We start from the raw sequence: 16,600 nt of genomic DNA on the forward strand, positions 1-16,600 counted from the left end.
CTGCCAAGGGTTCATACACGGTTGCCACAGAAATTCCCTATCACGGGTATCAGGATGCTAATTTTACCCAAGGACAGAGACGTTAAGAATCTTCCCGACACATAATTAGGCAGAGGTGGAGGTGGACTCCCAGCCCGGCTCACTGACCTCAGAGCCCTGGTACTCTGAAGGATACCAGCACAAGCAGGGGCTCGGTCAAGGTTACGGAGAGCTTCACCATTGCCCAGGAGCCATGGAGGGGTGAGAGTGACTGGGTTTTGGCTACAGGGCCCAGGAGAGGGGAGAGCTGAGCATAGGGACCCACGGGGCTGGAGAGGTGCCCTCACACACCCAGTGGCCTAGCTTCCTCCTGTGCAGAGAAGCCGGGAAAAGCATGGCTGTCCTCTCCGCGAGGCCTGGGCAGGCTGGGGTTTCTCTGGTGGCCTCATGTCAGACAGGAAGCAGAGCTTCCCAAAGGGCCCACAATGATCCGGACCTAATCCTGAAACTCATTGTGAGTCACATCAAGTCTCTTCCGTATGTGCCCCGTGATAGGCAGGCCCCTCCACAGCAGGCCCAGCATCAGCCCAAGCCCCCTCTCTGAACTGTTAAAGGTGAAAACAAACAGCCCGCTTGCACTGTGCATGTCTCTAAGATTCAATTATCAGTCGCTCAAATTACTTTTATTTTAGGGAATGATGGTAAATTTCAAGCACTTAGGAAGCCATGAAAAAGCTTCCCTTGTGCTTAGAGATGGCAATGCTTGTCAACGTACTTGAGACATCAACTTTTATAAGACTTTAGGCAAGAACATTGTTAACGGTGTCATAAATAGTATTATAACTTTATTAAAATGAAAAGACAATATTCAAAATAATGCAACAGAAATGAATAAAATCCTTTGTCCAACACTGTACACATAATGCAGAAATCAGTGCATTTTTTCTAAAGCATGTCTTAACCTTCATTTAGTTCATACTAAAATATAAGCTTTAAATAGCTCAAATCTTATCATTCAGCAGTTTAAACTGTAAACAGCTTGTTGAACTGTTAAGAGAACATTGTAGTAATGTACCTCTGTTAGTGAGCACCTTCTCTTTTGTGCTTGTCTCTACAAGATCCACACCTCGAAGCGTGTGGAAGCCCCAGCGCACGTGACAGGTCTCACTGAGTCGGGGTGAAGCAGCCAATCGGGACGGTCCCAGAAGCAGGAAGATGCTGATGTGACCTGTGCCATTAAGACATACTGTGCTCTTGGTCACAAGTGTTTCACTCAAAAAGCAAACAATCCCCGGGAAATACTGAATAGGAACCAGCAACACAAGGCCAGCTTGTGCTGTATTTGTGTATTAATACAATCTTAAAAAAACAAACAAACAACAAAACACCAACACAAAACCACAACACATGCTCCCAGTGACTCTCAGTCACACAGCTGTTTCACGATTGCTTAAAACTGACTTCCTGACCACGGGCAAACGGTCTGCTTCTCCACAGGACCTGAACCTGCCCTCCTTCCGCAGCTGCGAGGCCCGTGCTACGATGGGCCACGCTAGTGGGCAGAACAGAGCAGGAACTGTCAGGAAAAATGATTTATGGATTCTGGAACCTTCTCATTTGTCAAAGTGTGAGACATGTGCACAGGTGAGAACATGGCTGCCAAGCACACTGCCAACCTCCCCTCAACGGAGCAGAAGGCAAACTGGAGGGACCCAGGCCTCGGGACGATTTTTAAACTGGGCAGGAAGGGCGACGGGACAGATGTGGGCCCCGCCCTCAGTGGCACAGACTGTTTGCAGAAATAAAGGAGACAGAACTTCATGGGCCCGAGAGCCAGATCCTTTCAAACTGACTAAGCAAAAATGGTTTTTGTTTTTTTTTTTGGTTGTTTACTGTTTTTTGTTTTTTTAATGATTCTGATCTAAACAATACTGTGTTTTCTTTCCATTTGCTCAATTTTCAGTCAGGAGTCGTCCTCCAGCTTGTTTTAACATTCCGAATACATGTTACTCTAAGGTAGCAACTAATTGGTTATCCCGTGACTACGGCCCGTGGCTGCCACACAGGCTTCTATAGGTCTCTAATGTATACACACATCGAAGGTTCCCCAGCCTTCCCTCCCCGCCGGCACAGCTTTCCGTTCTAGGCTGGAACAGACTTTTCTGCAACGCCAACAAAATCAGGGCTTCCCAGCCTGAGGGCGCCTGGTGGCTGCTCTGACCCTCTCTCTAAGACGGAGGGTTCAGCTATTCTGCTCTGCGATCTGGAACACTCCCCGTGAATCTCCACTGAATGGGAGAGTGGCTTGCCAACCATCTGCTCCCAGGGAGCCCCTGCTGAACCACGACCGCAGAACCTAAGGAGAAACCACATAGGACAAGTGTTTGCGCTTCATGTGGCCACCGAGGTCCAGTTTTGTTTTTGGATCCGGTTTGTCTGCGGCTGGGATGACACCGCAGTCAGCAGACAGGGGCTGGGGTTGGGGGCCTGTGTGTGTTTCTTCTGCTTCCCGAAAAAACTTTTCATATTTGTCCAGGTACGGGGGTCTCTCAGGTAGTAGGTAATAATGCGTCGAGCTGACCTTCTTCCCATTTTCGATAATGGGCAGAATGCAGGGAACCTTATTGGCAGATCCTTCGCTGTTCTGTCTCTGCAGAGCCTTGCTGCTGACGTACTTGGGGTCGGGGGCGAAGCTCTGCGTGGGAGGCATGACCCCGTTGAGGTAAGACGGGAGGCTCTTGGGGCTGGGTGTGCGCGAGTTACTGCGGGATAAAGGTTCTCTCGGCGGCACTTTGGGAGGCCTGTCTTCGTCACTGTAGGTGCTGGAAGTAACCTCTGCTGACCACCTTCTGTAATCCGGCTTCACGGGCCGGGGAGGTATGGGGACCCTGGGGGGCACCTCGGGTTTGTCTTCGTCTGAGTTGGGAGAAGCTCTGTGTATGTAGCTGGACACCCTTATGGCGGGCTTGTTGAAGGACCCGGCCGGTCCCGAATGCGACCGTCGCAGTCTCCGGTGGCTCTGGGGCGGGGGAGGATTTGAACTCTGCACCGCGCCGTGCGGCTCGGGCGCCTGGCTGAGGTCGGCCGCGGAGACCGCCGGGGTGTCGAAGTACGCGTAGTTGATCTGTCCACACCCGCGGAAGCTGCGCCGGCCGGGGACGTCGTATCTGAAGCCGGAGAGCGCGCAGTCTCGCAGGAGCAGGTCGGTGTCCGAGCTGGTGAGGAACTCCACCTCGCAGTCGGCCTCGTCCAGGGCGAGGTCCTCCGAGATGGGCAGCGGCGGGAGCGGCCGCGAGCCCCGGTCGCAGAGGGCCGCGCAGGGGAAGGGGGACGGGGGGCTCCTCCCGGGGGTGAGCGGGGGGGACGCGCACAGCCCGTTCACCGAGAGCCGCCGCAAACCGCACACCACGCGCTCCTCTCCTCGCTGCGCGCCGTCTTCGCCCGGCGGGATGACCAGCGCGGCCAGGCTGGGCTTCTGGGCGGGGCCGTCCCTCGCCGCAGGCGTCGCCGCGTGCCCTGCAGCCAACCAGACGCGTCGGGAAGGGGCCGCCCGCGCGACGGGCCGCCCCCCCCCCCCCCGCGCCGCCCCAGGCCGAGGCCCCCCCACCCCGACCCCCGCGCCCGCGGCTCTCGGCTCTCTGCTGAGGCAGCGCATGCGCGACGGTGCCGCCGAGAACACCCTGGGGACAGCCGCGGGCCGACGAGGCGCCAGTTGGCGGCCACACGGGACCTGCTTCAAAGGGCACGTCATCGGGTCCATCTGCCCCGGCCGTGCGCGGGGGGCACGGCCACACACCCCGCAGTCGGCGGCAGGTTGGGTGACGCGCGCGAGCCTCGCAGACCACGAGCAGCGTGTCCTTTCCGGAGGGCCGCGCCACACCGGCCCGGCCGCGGAAGGAGCGGCGGCGACGCGAGGCAGGCGAGGGCCGCGTCGGGCGACACCGGGGCGGCACCGGCAGCCCAGTGGGACGTCAGGGGCGCGCAGACCTGCCCGTGCTGGGCTCGGAGCCCCTGACAGCAATCTAAGGAGCGCAGTGTCCGCGGCACAAGTGCCGGGCGGCACGTCACACGCTTTCCTCAGTCTCTCGTCCCCACGGACACGATTGCTCGCCCACGGATGCGTGCGCGACACTCGTGAGGGAGAGGACGGGTCTCCGAGGTCTCTGCAAGCTACGTGTGGACCAGAGCTGGGGCCACGTCAGCGACTGTGGAGGGTCCTGCTTCCACAGACGGGTCTCGTCAGGGCCCCGCCGACTCCGGAGGAAGGCAGGGGCTGGAGAGCCGGGCTCGGGCGGCTCTCTTCGGCGCCGGCTGCCACCAGGCTCGGGCGGCTTCCTGACGCCGGCGCGGAGCTGCAGGACCAGCCGGCCCAGCCCCAGGCCCTCGCCCCCCGCAAGCACCCGCCGCCCTCGCCCCCCCCAACCGCGTTTCGGGGACATGTACCGAGAGACGCGAGGTGCTCCTGGGCCGTGGAGTTGAGGCTGTAGGCCATCGTGATCGGGTCAATGTTCAAAAAGTGACTGAAAGGAAAGGAAAAACATCTTGGTCACTCACAAGGAGCCGTCCCAGCCTCCAGCTCACCGGAACACCAGGGCTTAGACTTCTCAGGCCCTTCTGTCCTGCGCTTACTTTTCAAACTCACTGCGGCCGCCCCAGCAGGTCCTCACGGTCCTCATGGCTTGGCCATCGTGCAGATATCCAGTTTTTAATGGGACTCTAATCTCCTGAGCAGCAACTCCTGCCGTGGACATGGTGTCTTACTCTGGGAGGTCTCCACGCTTGAGGCTGAGGGATCTGCGGTCAACCAGTAGCCTGCATTCCCTGCGCAGGGGCGACAGAAAAGAGCCGGGTGAACAAACAATTCGGAAATACCCAGAGAGAGCTAATATTAGAGAATCCGGGGGCATTTGGGACAGAAAACTGCATAGACGTTCACTCGATCGCAACCTCTTGCACAAACTCACCCTTACTTCTCATGGTCATGGCACTACTCAAACGTGGTCACTCTGAGCAACTGGGAGAGGGGGAGGTACTAATCAAAGCACTGCATGCTTTCGGCAAAGTGAGGAATAATCCATAGCGATCCATCTCCCACTGCAGCCCAACAGCTGCAGGATAAATCTTGCTCACTTCCCGAAGCATGAGGAGCTCCCTGTCCCCCAAGCCAACAAGGTCATTTCAGAAATCACTGTATTCAATCCCGCAGAACTGACATTCACTAAAACCCAAGGCTTACTGAACAGGAGAGCCTATGGTGGCAGCAGACCTCCCCACGACCTAGCATTTGTTTGGATTCTGTAGTTCAGGGTTGGCCCCTGGAGGACAAATTCTCCAGTTACCACCTCTTTGAGAATAAAGAAATTGCTAGATAGGAGGATCCTAATTTCCATTATCCTGTAAAAATCAAGTTCTGCAAGGTTATGGGCTTCAGCAGAGGCCTGGGACAGCTTCCTCCTCCCTTTGAAAGACAAACTTAAAGGCACATTCTTCACATTCTGTACCAAGTGCCTTCTGCTTCATGCCTTGCCTCCTGCAAGGCAAGGATGACAGAGGCTAAGTAAGTGCCTTTTCTTAATCTAGCAGTTTCTTAATGTGAGCAGTTCCTCAATGTCCCTCAGCAGGTGCACCGTGTCTAGGGTCAACCAGTAGCTCCCCCCACACCTTCTTGCTGGAGGAGTCTTCTAGCATCTGGCTCTGCTTTCTTGGCATCTTCATGCTTCCTTAAAGTTGAGGCTTTTTTTTCTTTGAGACACTAGGATATGATCTGTCAACTCTGTGTAACACTGACCCCTTCTGGGATGAGCACAGACGCTTCGTAATGCTCTAGTGCCCCAGAGCATGCACGTGTGGCTGCCCAGAGCCGGGGGGTATGCTGAGGACCTGGGGCGTTCTGGGGGACGGAGGAGGGGGTTCACATGTCCTCTGTTTCAGGGACAGATCTGTCACCCACTAGACTGGGAGTCCAGGAAAGAGGCTAGGTCGCAATCATCACTCATCACTACGTGGAACATCAGCAAGTGACTGCTAGTTGCAGTGGAACGACCAGACCCTACCATCTCCTTTTTACCACGGTCAGGGTCAACTGAACGTACAGGGATATGAGGATTCCTGTACAAGGAATGTACAGGGGTCTTTTTTTTTTTTTTTTTTTTTTTTAGCTACAGATCTAAAAAACACTCTGTAAGTGCTTACTGTTGTTCATGCAAAAAGAAATGGAGAGACAGTAATGTTTTGGAAACAAAGTGAAGATGGGGCCATTACTGATCCTCGGCTTTTTACTCTCCCAAAGCCAGCTGCTCTGATACATGAGGCAGAGACTTAAGTAGCTTTCAAATATTATTTCAAATAGTCAAGCTTTCTTTTCCTATGATGAGTCTCTCAAAGACATACTGTTAAGAAGAATGGGGGGGGCGGAGAACCCCACCATTTAAGAAACCCAAGTTATCAGGAGACCTTATTTTTTGGTTTTGGTCCTCAGAGGCTTAAAATGAAAAGCACATTTATTTTACCTGGATTAAGGAGAGCTATAGAAAATTAACAACAACAACATTTTTTAGAACACACTGCTCGGTACTCCCTCTGGGCGCCTGGCCTTGTGGCATGTGATACTTCCCCGCCCCCCAGCACCCAACAAGCTCAGGCAAGACCACAGGGAAAGTATCTGTGGTGATGTAAAAATGAAAGGCCAAGATAGGAAGAAGAATATGGTATTTAAGTAGTTTGAAAGCACACGTTTAGAGATCGCTCATCCAGATTACAGGAAAATGCTGCGGGGGTTTCTGGAGGCCCAACCCCCACCTGTCTGCAGGCCAGCAAGTGCTCCTCGTAATTACTGCGTGTCAGCCTCCTAATGCCATCTAAATCTTAGCTTTCAACAGAATGATTGTGTAACTATCGCCTCTGCTGGAATGGCCTCGGAATTCTAAACTCACATTTCGGCAGCCCCTCCAAATTATGTATACGTTCTAGAAAGTTATTTTTTATTCATTGTTTCCATCACCTACTTGTTAGCTTTCTTAAGAAAAAAATTTTTTTAGTATAAAAAGAATTGTGTTCACTAAGCCAGCTCACTTCTGACCACAATAGTGTCTTTGTGTATTCATAGAAGGTGACCTGCCTCTACATTTCAATGGGGAATTGTGAATGGGACGTGTTATGAAACTGTCCGAACTTCCTACTTGCTTGCTTGGGGGAAGCCAGGAGGGAAACATAACTGCATGTTCTCGTTCGGAAAATAACTTCCAACGATAGGCCCAGGAAGGGTGACATGCTGTAGGTTTGGAAGCAAATGTTTTTGGCATGCTCCTGGGAATGCCAGCCACCTACAACTCTTCCACGCCTTTCTCAAAGCTCCCAAGTCTGCAGTACATAACCTCCTGGGTTTGGAGGGTGCGGGGGGGAGATCAGCCGCCTGGCCAAGCTCAAGTTAAAAAGAAACCCACAGTCCAGTGACATTTCACTAATGCTCAAGTGTTTCAAATTTTGTTTCTGTGTCAACTGTAAAGCCAGCTCTCCCTGACAGCTCAGGAGGCAAGCAACTGCAAGAACAGCCCTAGGTGGGGAAATCAGCATCTCTCAGCACAAGACAGCATTCTGTTATGAAATGCAAACTATGAGAGCGGATGTGAACCGAGGCAGTGCGGTGTCCAACAGGATCGGAATGACCTTGGGCAAAAGAACTTCCCTAAAATTCATCAACTAATCTTTAGCCTTTTCAGTGTGTCAGAAGTGCAGTTAAATACCAATCCCAGATGTGAACTGTTTCCTACTAACCTCACTTTTTTTAAAGTTCAAGACAAAAAGTAGTACCCCCTGAAACCATCTGTTTCTTGCAGCCGTCCTCTGCTTTGCTCTCCCTGCAACTCCCCCTCCCCCACCCCGCTCCTGGAGTTTGGATCTACTTCTACTATGACAAGACAACTCCTCCATCTCCTGAGTCTTGACTCCAGCCCCGACTCAAGCTTCCACTTTGCATTTCCTATTGTCTGGTGATTATCTTTCCACTTGGAGGGCCCTCTGGCATCTGCAACACTACAAACCAAACTCCTGTCACTTACTTCACACCCCCGCCCCCTTCCCAAACCAGTTCAGGGTCTGCCAGGATGCCGCTTCCCCCACAGGCACCATTTTTCATAACCTGAGCCAGGACCGATGCACATTCGATCGCCCAGTTCCACTGCCTGCTTCTGTCCTGCTCTCAAGCCTCCCTTCCTTCCTGGGTCTGAGAATACCTGATCCACCCCACACACCAGAACCAGATCCGTATTCCTGAACTGGAGAGCAAATTCAGATCTTCCAATCTTCAGAGGCTTCTAAAGTAAGGCTCTGCAGGCTGGACGTAAGGCCTCTCTAACAAGGCAGGCCCTGACCCACCTTTTTCAAGCTCCTGCTTCTCTTTTCCCTCATCTCTGTTAGAATGCACCTTTTCCTTGGAGGCCATCTGTCACACCACCTTGTCCACTACCTGGCTCCCTACTGAAAAGCCGGCACAGGGTCCCCATGTTCTTGGGTTATTTTGTGTCTTCTTGCCCATCCTCCAAATCTTTGGGGACTTTCCCCACCTGCTGTGTAGATCCTGGTATCACACATTTCTGATAAATATTTACTAAACGGGTATTGAGAAAAAAGTCATCTCACTTCTAAAAAAAATAATGACATGACAGACTCATGTTTCCTGTAAATCAATGAAGAACTAAGGGATAAACCTAACATGGGCTGACACCTCCCGATAATGTGACAAATTTAGGTAAGAAGCAGGCAAGGGATTCTCATTTCATTGACTTCCAAAATCCGAAGTGGACAGTATACAGACTGGGTGAAAACTCTAAGCTTAAGTGATTAACAATGTAACTTTCTCAGTTGGTTTCTATTACTATACATTCACCTTAAGCACCCGGGGGAGAGCTTTCTGAAAATAATGAATTTCACCTTCTCTTCCACACTATTCCTTCTGCACTTACTGTTCTTGTTGCTAAAGTTAAGGTCACTTTCCTTAAACAAAACCAAAAAAGGCTACACCAAAAAGCATACCACAGATGCGTTATTAAAATGAAATCACATGCCTTTACATTGAGGAAAGTCACTTTGAAACTTTTTTTTTTTTTTAAACCAGGCTACCTTAAGACTGTAACCTAGATGTGCTTACCTTCCAGCAGATCTCATTAATAAATCTCAAAAGCAATCCCCAAGAGGAGGAGGGGCACATTTTTGTCATACAACTCACCCAGTTCTGCCCAGTGCTTCCTTATTTAAAAGTGTGATGTAATTTCCTTCTTTCAATCTGGTTTTAGAACCTGATTTCTGTTTATTCAGGGTGATAAATGGTCTTTTCAACCTTATTTAACAACCACCTACACGACTATATCCTTAACAAAAGAGATAGAAGATAATCCTATTCAGAGCCAAGATTTGTTAAAAAGCAAAAACCAAAACCAAAAAACCAAAAACTGATTTTGGAACGTGACAAATTCCATGATTTTATTTTTTATTTAAAAAAAAATGATTTTAGATCCTCCCCACAGAAACCACCACTTGCACATTAACCTTCAGTCTGAAAATGCCTAAAATAATCACCTTTGAGAATATTAAAACAAAACTAAAATCCCATCATTTTTACTGTGATTCATGTCTTAAGCTTTAGCAGCTCAGCTATTTGACACACTGAACATCTAGTGTGGCTGTTTTACAGAATTTTCACTTTGACTAATAACATGAGAAGACTTACTGATTAAAGGACTCTTCACAATCCAAGGCCCAAATTCAGGGTTTTTCTTGGATTTCACCCTAACAGACCATGATTTGGGGGAAGGAAGGGGGAGGCAGGCAGAAATTTCCTTGGCGATCCCCTGCTACATTCCATTACATCCTCCACATGCATGGCCTTCACATGAAGAGCACAGAGGACTTCACATCTTTCATGTTAAGTTATGGGAAAAAAGGTCACTGAAATGCTTCTGCATGAATTCAAGGTAAACACGAGGGTTTCAGGACCCAGGGCAACGCTGCTCTGTGGAGTGAGGATGGATATCTCGTCCCTGGCAGCATCCATCTGCCCTTCAGTGGGCAAGCATGGAACAGTCCACTTGTAGGTGGTAAAAACTGGGGCAACAAGAAAAATAATTTATCTTCCGACTGTCAAAAGCAAAGCTGAGTGACATAATTTGTGGAATAATTCAGAGTATTTTCTAGCTGAGTATTTTAAGAAACAGCAAACTAACAAAAAACCTATTCGTTCCATGACCATCGTCATCAATAGCCTTTTGATTCACTTGGTGTCCTACGCGGCCTTCGCGCGCAGGCAGAAGGATACCACGGCAGGGACACAGGCTCTTGTCCTTTGTGCTCTTCCTACAGATGCTACGGTCAGGAGCCACACACATGCACGGGATTGCAAAATATTATTCCTTTTAGACATACACATAATAGATTTCCAAATGGAAAAAATACGTGGGTTCTATTCTAATCTTAACAAGGAGCACAATAATCCAATGATGGGAAGGGAGTCTTTGAAACTTGAAATGTACTTAACGAGCACTGGAGTCACCCAATGGGGTAACACCAGGTTGTTCCAAGGAACATAAAACCAGTACAAAAAAGAAACTAATTCTTGGGAACTTATCTGGCAGGCATTGTTCTAAGTGATGTATAACTTATTTAATCCTCTCAACAACCCTGTGGGGCAGGTTACTATTATGACCCTCATTTACAGCTGAGGAACTGCAGGCACATCAAGTTAAGTAACTCGCTCCAGGTCAACGGTGGGGCCCGGAGACTTAAGCCAGGCTCTTGCTGTGCACACCACCGGCCCCTCCGAGCCCCTCAGGCTCTTAACTGGGAATAAGATCTGACCCACTACAAGGCCTGCGTTCAGGGTGGCTCAGACAGACTTTTCTGGGGATTTGCTGCCTGGTAATAGTTTTTCTTGGGTAACCTTTAGACTATGAAAGTTCCTATTTTATTTCAACTCCATTAAATCCTCCTATGAAAGTTGTAAATTGCAGATTTGGCCTGTGTATCCTCTGGAAGGGTGGTCAAGGTATCAATTTTATACTCTGTGACTACTTGGAGCAATTGTTTCCAAGCCTCAATTTTTGAGGACACACTGATGCCCCAGCACTACACACCCCGCTACAACACGATACGTGGTATCACACGGGCCTGTCTTTACCCAGGTGTCCCTACAGATACCCAAGGGGCCTCCTTTTAACATCCTCTCACAGCATGGATCCCGGTAATGCCATTATAATCAGGCTCCATTTTAGTCTGGAATCGAATGATGGCGTATCTTGTCTTCGCAAAGCACTCTATAAATTACAAAGTACTTTCCGACACATCATCTCACCTGATCCCCACAACATCCCTGTCAGAGGAGGCAGGGATTACACTCTGTGCCTGCTGAGGAGGAAGTGAGGCCAAACACCTTCCTGCCGGCAGCAAGGCCAGCGAGGCTCTTCCGCGGCTCTTCCGCGGCTCTTCCGCGCTCTAATCCAGCACTCCCCCGCTACACTTTCACTCCTTTCCTCTCCACGGTCTCTTTATTCTAGGCAGAAACCTCAGTTCTTCCTTTTCCTTCTTTCTTTTTTTTTTTTTTATTTAAAGATTTTATTTATTTGAGAGAGAGAGCATGAGTAAGAGGCGGGGCAGAGGAGAGACAGAATCTCAAGCAGACTCCCCGCTGAGTGTGGTGCCCCATGGGAGGGGGAGACTTGAGACTCAATCTCACAACCCTGACCCCAAATCAAGAGTCAGATGCTTTGCTGACTGAGGCACCTAGGCACCCCAACCTCACTTCTCTTTCTAATGTTCTCCTTTATCAGTGGGGAAACTGATGCAGAGATGGCTAAGCAAAACACTCAAGACCTCAGTGCAAGTCACCCGTTAAGATGGGAACGGGAGCTCCACGCACAGGATTTCACTCAAATTCTTAGAGGGCAAGGATGAGTTATTTCCACAAACGGTTCTCAAGTGCTTATTCTGGAGTAGATGCTATGGTAGTGAAGGAGACGTGGCTGCTGTGTGGGAAAGCCTCAGTCTCTGACGACAAGCAGTCTCAGACTGTGAGAACGTCCCCAGGAGGACAGGGTGGGGAGGCCGGACTGACAAGGGCAGTTAGGGCAGGCCTCCCTACGTGACTTTTTAAACTGAAATTTAAAGATGAGAAAGAGGCAGCCATGAGAAGAATGTGAGGAACATTCCACGAAGAGGATATAAAATACAGATTATTTTAAATAATCTGTACCTGGCCAGGTTTCATATTCTGTGGGTCTTCAAGGAGAACTTCAATGTCTTCTCATCCTTACCCTCCTACTGCTTCCCCTGAAATGTTGAATCATGTCACTGTGGAACGTTAAAGGAGTAAAACTCACGTAGCCAGAGCCCCATATTTTACAAATATATCCACTGAGGCTTGGAGGATTCAAGTGCCCCATTTTATAGTATGAGGAATTGGATTAAACTATCAACAATGATTCCAAATTACAGAATCCTTTTCCCCTTCTGAAGTCTGAGTCCCACACTAACTTTTCCCTGTCTTAAAGCAAATTTCTCTATTATGCTAGCTAACATTCAGAACCCTGAAACTCACCAGTTTTATCTACCTTTACAGAGCACGCATTTATGCTGTGCAAATTACGCCCGAATGCCACAGCTGACCTTGTTTACCCAGTACCCAGGAGGTTATTCGTTAGCTTTTCTGAAGCATGGCCAAACACCAGCATCAAAAGATGCAAAAGGAATCCCGATGATGAGGTACCAATTCAAATTTATTGAGGTTAAAAGCAGAGCTGTTTCTCTGGCAGAGGGAGCTGATGACATTCAAATTCCTGGAATTACCCTTGGCACCACCTTTCCCTCCTCTGCTCACCTTTCTAAAGCAACCTGATGGTATGCAGACATTCAGGTCAGTTTCAAGCATGTTAGATTGTACCTGTAATTTAGGCAACTTGCTTTTAAAAGCTACCATTAGTATTAGCTGAAAGGGAGTATTATCTGGTTCACCTTCTGAGGAGCAGCAGTTAAGAGTCATTTTCACACAAAAACTCAAGTCTACAGTATAATTAAATCTCAGAGCAAAGTGACCAGTGCCTATTGTGAACTGAAAGGAGGAGACACAATTCATTGAAACAGTAGTTTTATGTATCTGTCGAAAATATGAGTAACTCAGACATTTCATAACAGCCATAAAGAAAGATTTGCTTCCCACCCTTATCAGCGACTGGTCCAATCCTGCTGAGCTTTAAGATGCAAAATATGCTTCCATGCAATTATTTATCAACCATCGACTATGTGCAAGGCTGCGCAAGATAGAAGCTGTACAGAAGAGTTCCTGCCCTGAAGGAGTTCACAATCTAATACATGCCAGGTTAAAATCCTAAGCCCAGGACCTCTAGCCCCTTCTACCACGGAGACAGGCAGCTGAAAATAAGCCTCCGCGTGGAAGGAAGGAGCTGACAAATTGTGTCTGAAGTTCAGGCTAAAAGCTGTATATACTTCTCTTCAAATCTGCTAATAACTGGAAAAGACAGCAGTACCTACTGGTAACCAATCACAGCACAATGAGCAAGAAGCCAACTTTTACTTTGCTTAGCAAAATTTGGTCAGTTTCTGAAATGGGTAGGTGGCCTCCTGTCTCTGCTCTGTTTAAGTAAAACTTTGCTGAAAACCATATTACAGGGGCACCTGGGTGGCTCAGTGGGTTAATGCCTCCGCCTTCGGCTCAGGTCATGATCCCAGGGTCCTGGGATCAAGCCCCATGTTAAGCTCTCTGCTCAGCAGGGATCCTGCTTCCCCCTCTCTCTCTGCCTGTCTCTCTATGTACTTGTGATCTCTCTCTCTGTCAAATAAATAAATAAAATCTAAAAAAAAAATTAAAAAACCATATTACAGAAATGGGGGGTGGGGGAGGAATTTTAAAAAAAAGCAAGACTTGGCATGGCGAATGTTTCAGTATCCTCAACAAATGCACACCCTTCGCATTCTTACAGATTTATAAAAGCTGAAAAACGTGCAGAATACTGTTCTTCAGGGGGGTAAAAACAAAACAAAACAAAACCACACACAAAAAAACGCATTTTAACCTCACCTTTCTTCACCTCTGACAGTTGCTTAGAAACCAGTCCGGCCCTACCTGTGTTGCAGGTGTACCTAAAGTCACCAACACATCTCTTTTAAAGCTACAGTCTATTCTGACTGCACTTAAGTTTATGACTAACAATCTATTCATATATATATATATTTTTATCAGGTAAGAGACTGGTTCCTTTCAAGCAATGACGAAATCCTAATAAAGACTTAGGAAGCACCGATACAGCACCAATCATGGTTAAGAGGTCATCTAATTTGTACGAGGCTGTGATATACATATAAATACACACGCACGGACACACGAAAAACACCCAATAAGCAGCCACGTTCCGAACACAGAATTCTGCACTCCCATTCCTTCGGAAACAGTAATTAGGACGCTCCGACCGAAGGATCGCGTTTCTGAGACAGGAGGGGGGGGCTCGGAATTACTCAAGGGCCCTGACCGGGGACGACCGTCGTCGCCGAGAGACCGAGCAGAGGGGCCGCGGGCCGGCCAGCCCCCAGCACAGCCTTTGGGACAGGGCTGACCAGCACACGGTGCGCGCCGGGGCAGCGCAGCCCCATTGTGGAAGGGGGGACGCCGAGGCCGCCGCCAGCCTCACCCGCGCAGGACCCCGGCCGGCCGCCCTCGAAGCCCGCGCCCCCGCGCAGCGCCCCCGGACCGGCCCCTACCCCTGCCCCCCCATCCCCCGTCCGTCCGTCTGTCCGTCCGTCTCTGGAGACTCCGCGTCGCGGCGACCCTCTCCGCACCCCGGGGACCCGCCCAGCGTCGGGAGCCGCCCGCAGCCCGCCTCAGGGGCCCGGCAGGGGCGGGGGCGCGGGGCGGCGCCGCCCTCCCCACCCCACCCCCGGCCCGCAGGCCCCTTACCCCCGCGGAGCCGCGGCTGCCCCACGGCGCCCTCCCGCGCATGTCCGTCCCGGCTGGCTCAGCGCCGCGGGCTCAGGGGCCCGGACACCGCGCAGGCGCCTCGCCACTCGCTGGCCGCCGCACCCCACTCGCACTCCCCGCTCGCACTCGTCCGCCGTCGGCGCGGCCGCAGACGCCGCAATATATGCCAGTGGCGGGGCCGTGACGTCGACATCCAGCGCCCCACCTCCCCCGCTCAGCCAATCCCGGCCGCGCGCCGCTTAAAGGGGCGATGCCGCGGCCCAGGCGATGGCGTGGGGTCCACCGGCGTCGCGCGGCCCCGCGGGGATGGCGTCTTTGTCTCCGAGGGGGCCGTTTCTGGGCCGCGGCGGCCTCCGCCCCTCAGCTCTGCGCGAGCCGAGAGCAGCTGCCGAGGCTTCAGAATCCTGACGCTGAATGCGTGCGGGCAGCTCGGCCTCGGCCCGCGTTCCGCGCGGCTAAAGGGGGCGCCGAGCGTCGTGCGGGGTTTCCCGTCGTTTCCTGGCCCCGGCGGGGCGCGGTTCGGCGCGTGTAACCGGGTCCACGGGCCGTCGCCGCCGCCGGGCCAAGGCCAGTGCAGCCTCTGCGGGCAGCAGGCCCGCGCGCACCGAGGCGTAGGGGGTGCAGCACGGACAGAGTGGAGCACTGACGGACAGTGTGGGAAGCAAGCGACGTCGAGGGACGGAGTTGCCCAGCGTGGGACAGCATAGGGCAGGGTGAGACCTTGAGGGGCAGTGAGGCCACCCTGCTGAGGGCCTTTGCTGGGACCGCTGAACGCGGGTCTGCCCAGCCCCCTCTCCTCGGACCACATGCCCGAAAACCGAGGCCAGTCTCTGGTGGCAGTTGACCCGCCCGGGGCAGCCTATGGGCTTCCATAAAAAGCACCCCCCAACCCTACCCGGCCTGTCCTTCAGTCTCTAGTCCGGTGTTGACTTTAGTACTAGACCCACGCCGCTCTCAGCATCTCTGGGCATCGGGTGGCCAGTGATGCCCAAGGACGAAACACCGGAAAGCCTGCGGGAGGAGGCTTCTCCCCGCGACGGTGATGCAACTTAGGCTTACAGTTTAACCGTAAAATAAATAATACAAATGATAACAAACCAAGAGTAACTAAAGTAAGAAAAAAAGCAAACAGACAGAAACCCTCCAGTTTTAACTAGACCAGTCCCCTGAATGGTACTCTCTATTAAGTAGAGGCCACGGACCTCCGGCTGACCTCGTCCGTCTTGCAGAGCCCCTTCTCGGTTTCGGCAGTTGTGCCTGAGAGTCACACATTCAGCACTACCTAATTGGGGTAGTTTAACATATGGAATGAGATTGTGACCTCATTTTCAGGTTAACTATTAACTTACAAACTCCGTGAAATGATTGCCTTTTCTCCCCCACTGTTTACTTACATTCTTTTAAATTTAATTCAAAGGCACAATTTTGAATTCTATGCCTTCTCTCCCTCCCTCCCTCCTCTCTTTCTCTCTCTCTCTCTCTCTCACACACACACACATCTGAAGGATTCCTTTGCCCTTTTCAGTTGCAAGATAAACAGATGTTTAGCAGAGAGCTCTACTCTTTTGGTCTTTCTGATGGGCTCCTCTGGCCTACAGGGGCTCATGGGTCATTTTCATGATTTCATGATTTCAATTTAATGATTCC

The 16,600-nt window shown here is 50.9% G+C and overlaps 1 protein-coding gene across 1 annotated transcript; it reads right to left on the bottom strand.

The window, feature by feature from the left end:
• Positions 1-804: 804 nt before the first annotated feature.
• On the bottom strand, positions 805-15,070 carry ERRFI1 (ERBB receptor feedback inhibitor 1). The gene is made up of 4 exons (XM_059374756.1): positions 14,933-15,070; positions 4,609-4,800; positions 4,423-4,499; positions 805-3,495 (listed from the first exon to the last, which is right to left on the bottom strand). Exons 2-4 carry the CDS (start codon positions 4,728-4,730, stop codon positions 2,336-2,338), a joined length of 1,359 nt encoding a protein of 452 aa, XP_059230739.1. The 5' UTR covers positions 4,731-4,800; positions 14,933-15,070; the 3' UTR covers positions 805-2,335.
• Between the last annotated feature and the right edge of the window lie 1,530 nt (positions 15,071-16,600).

This window comes from Mustela nigripes, chromosome 14, assembly GCF_022355385.1.
Source record: "Mustela nigripes isolate SB6536 chromosome 14, MUSNIG.SB6536, whole genome shotgun sequence".
In the NCBI taxonomy this organism is placed as follows: Eukaryota; Metazoa; Chordata; class Mammalia; order Carnivora; family Mustelidae; genus Mustela; species Mustela nigripes.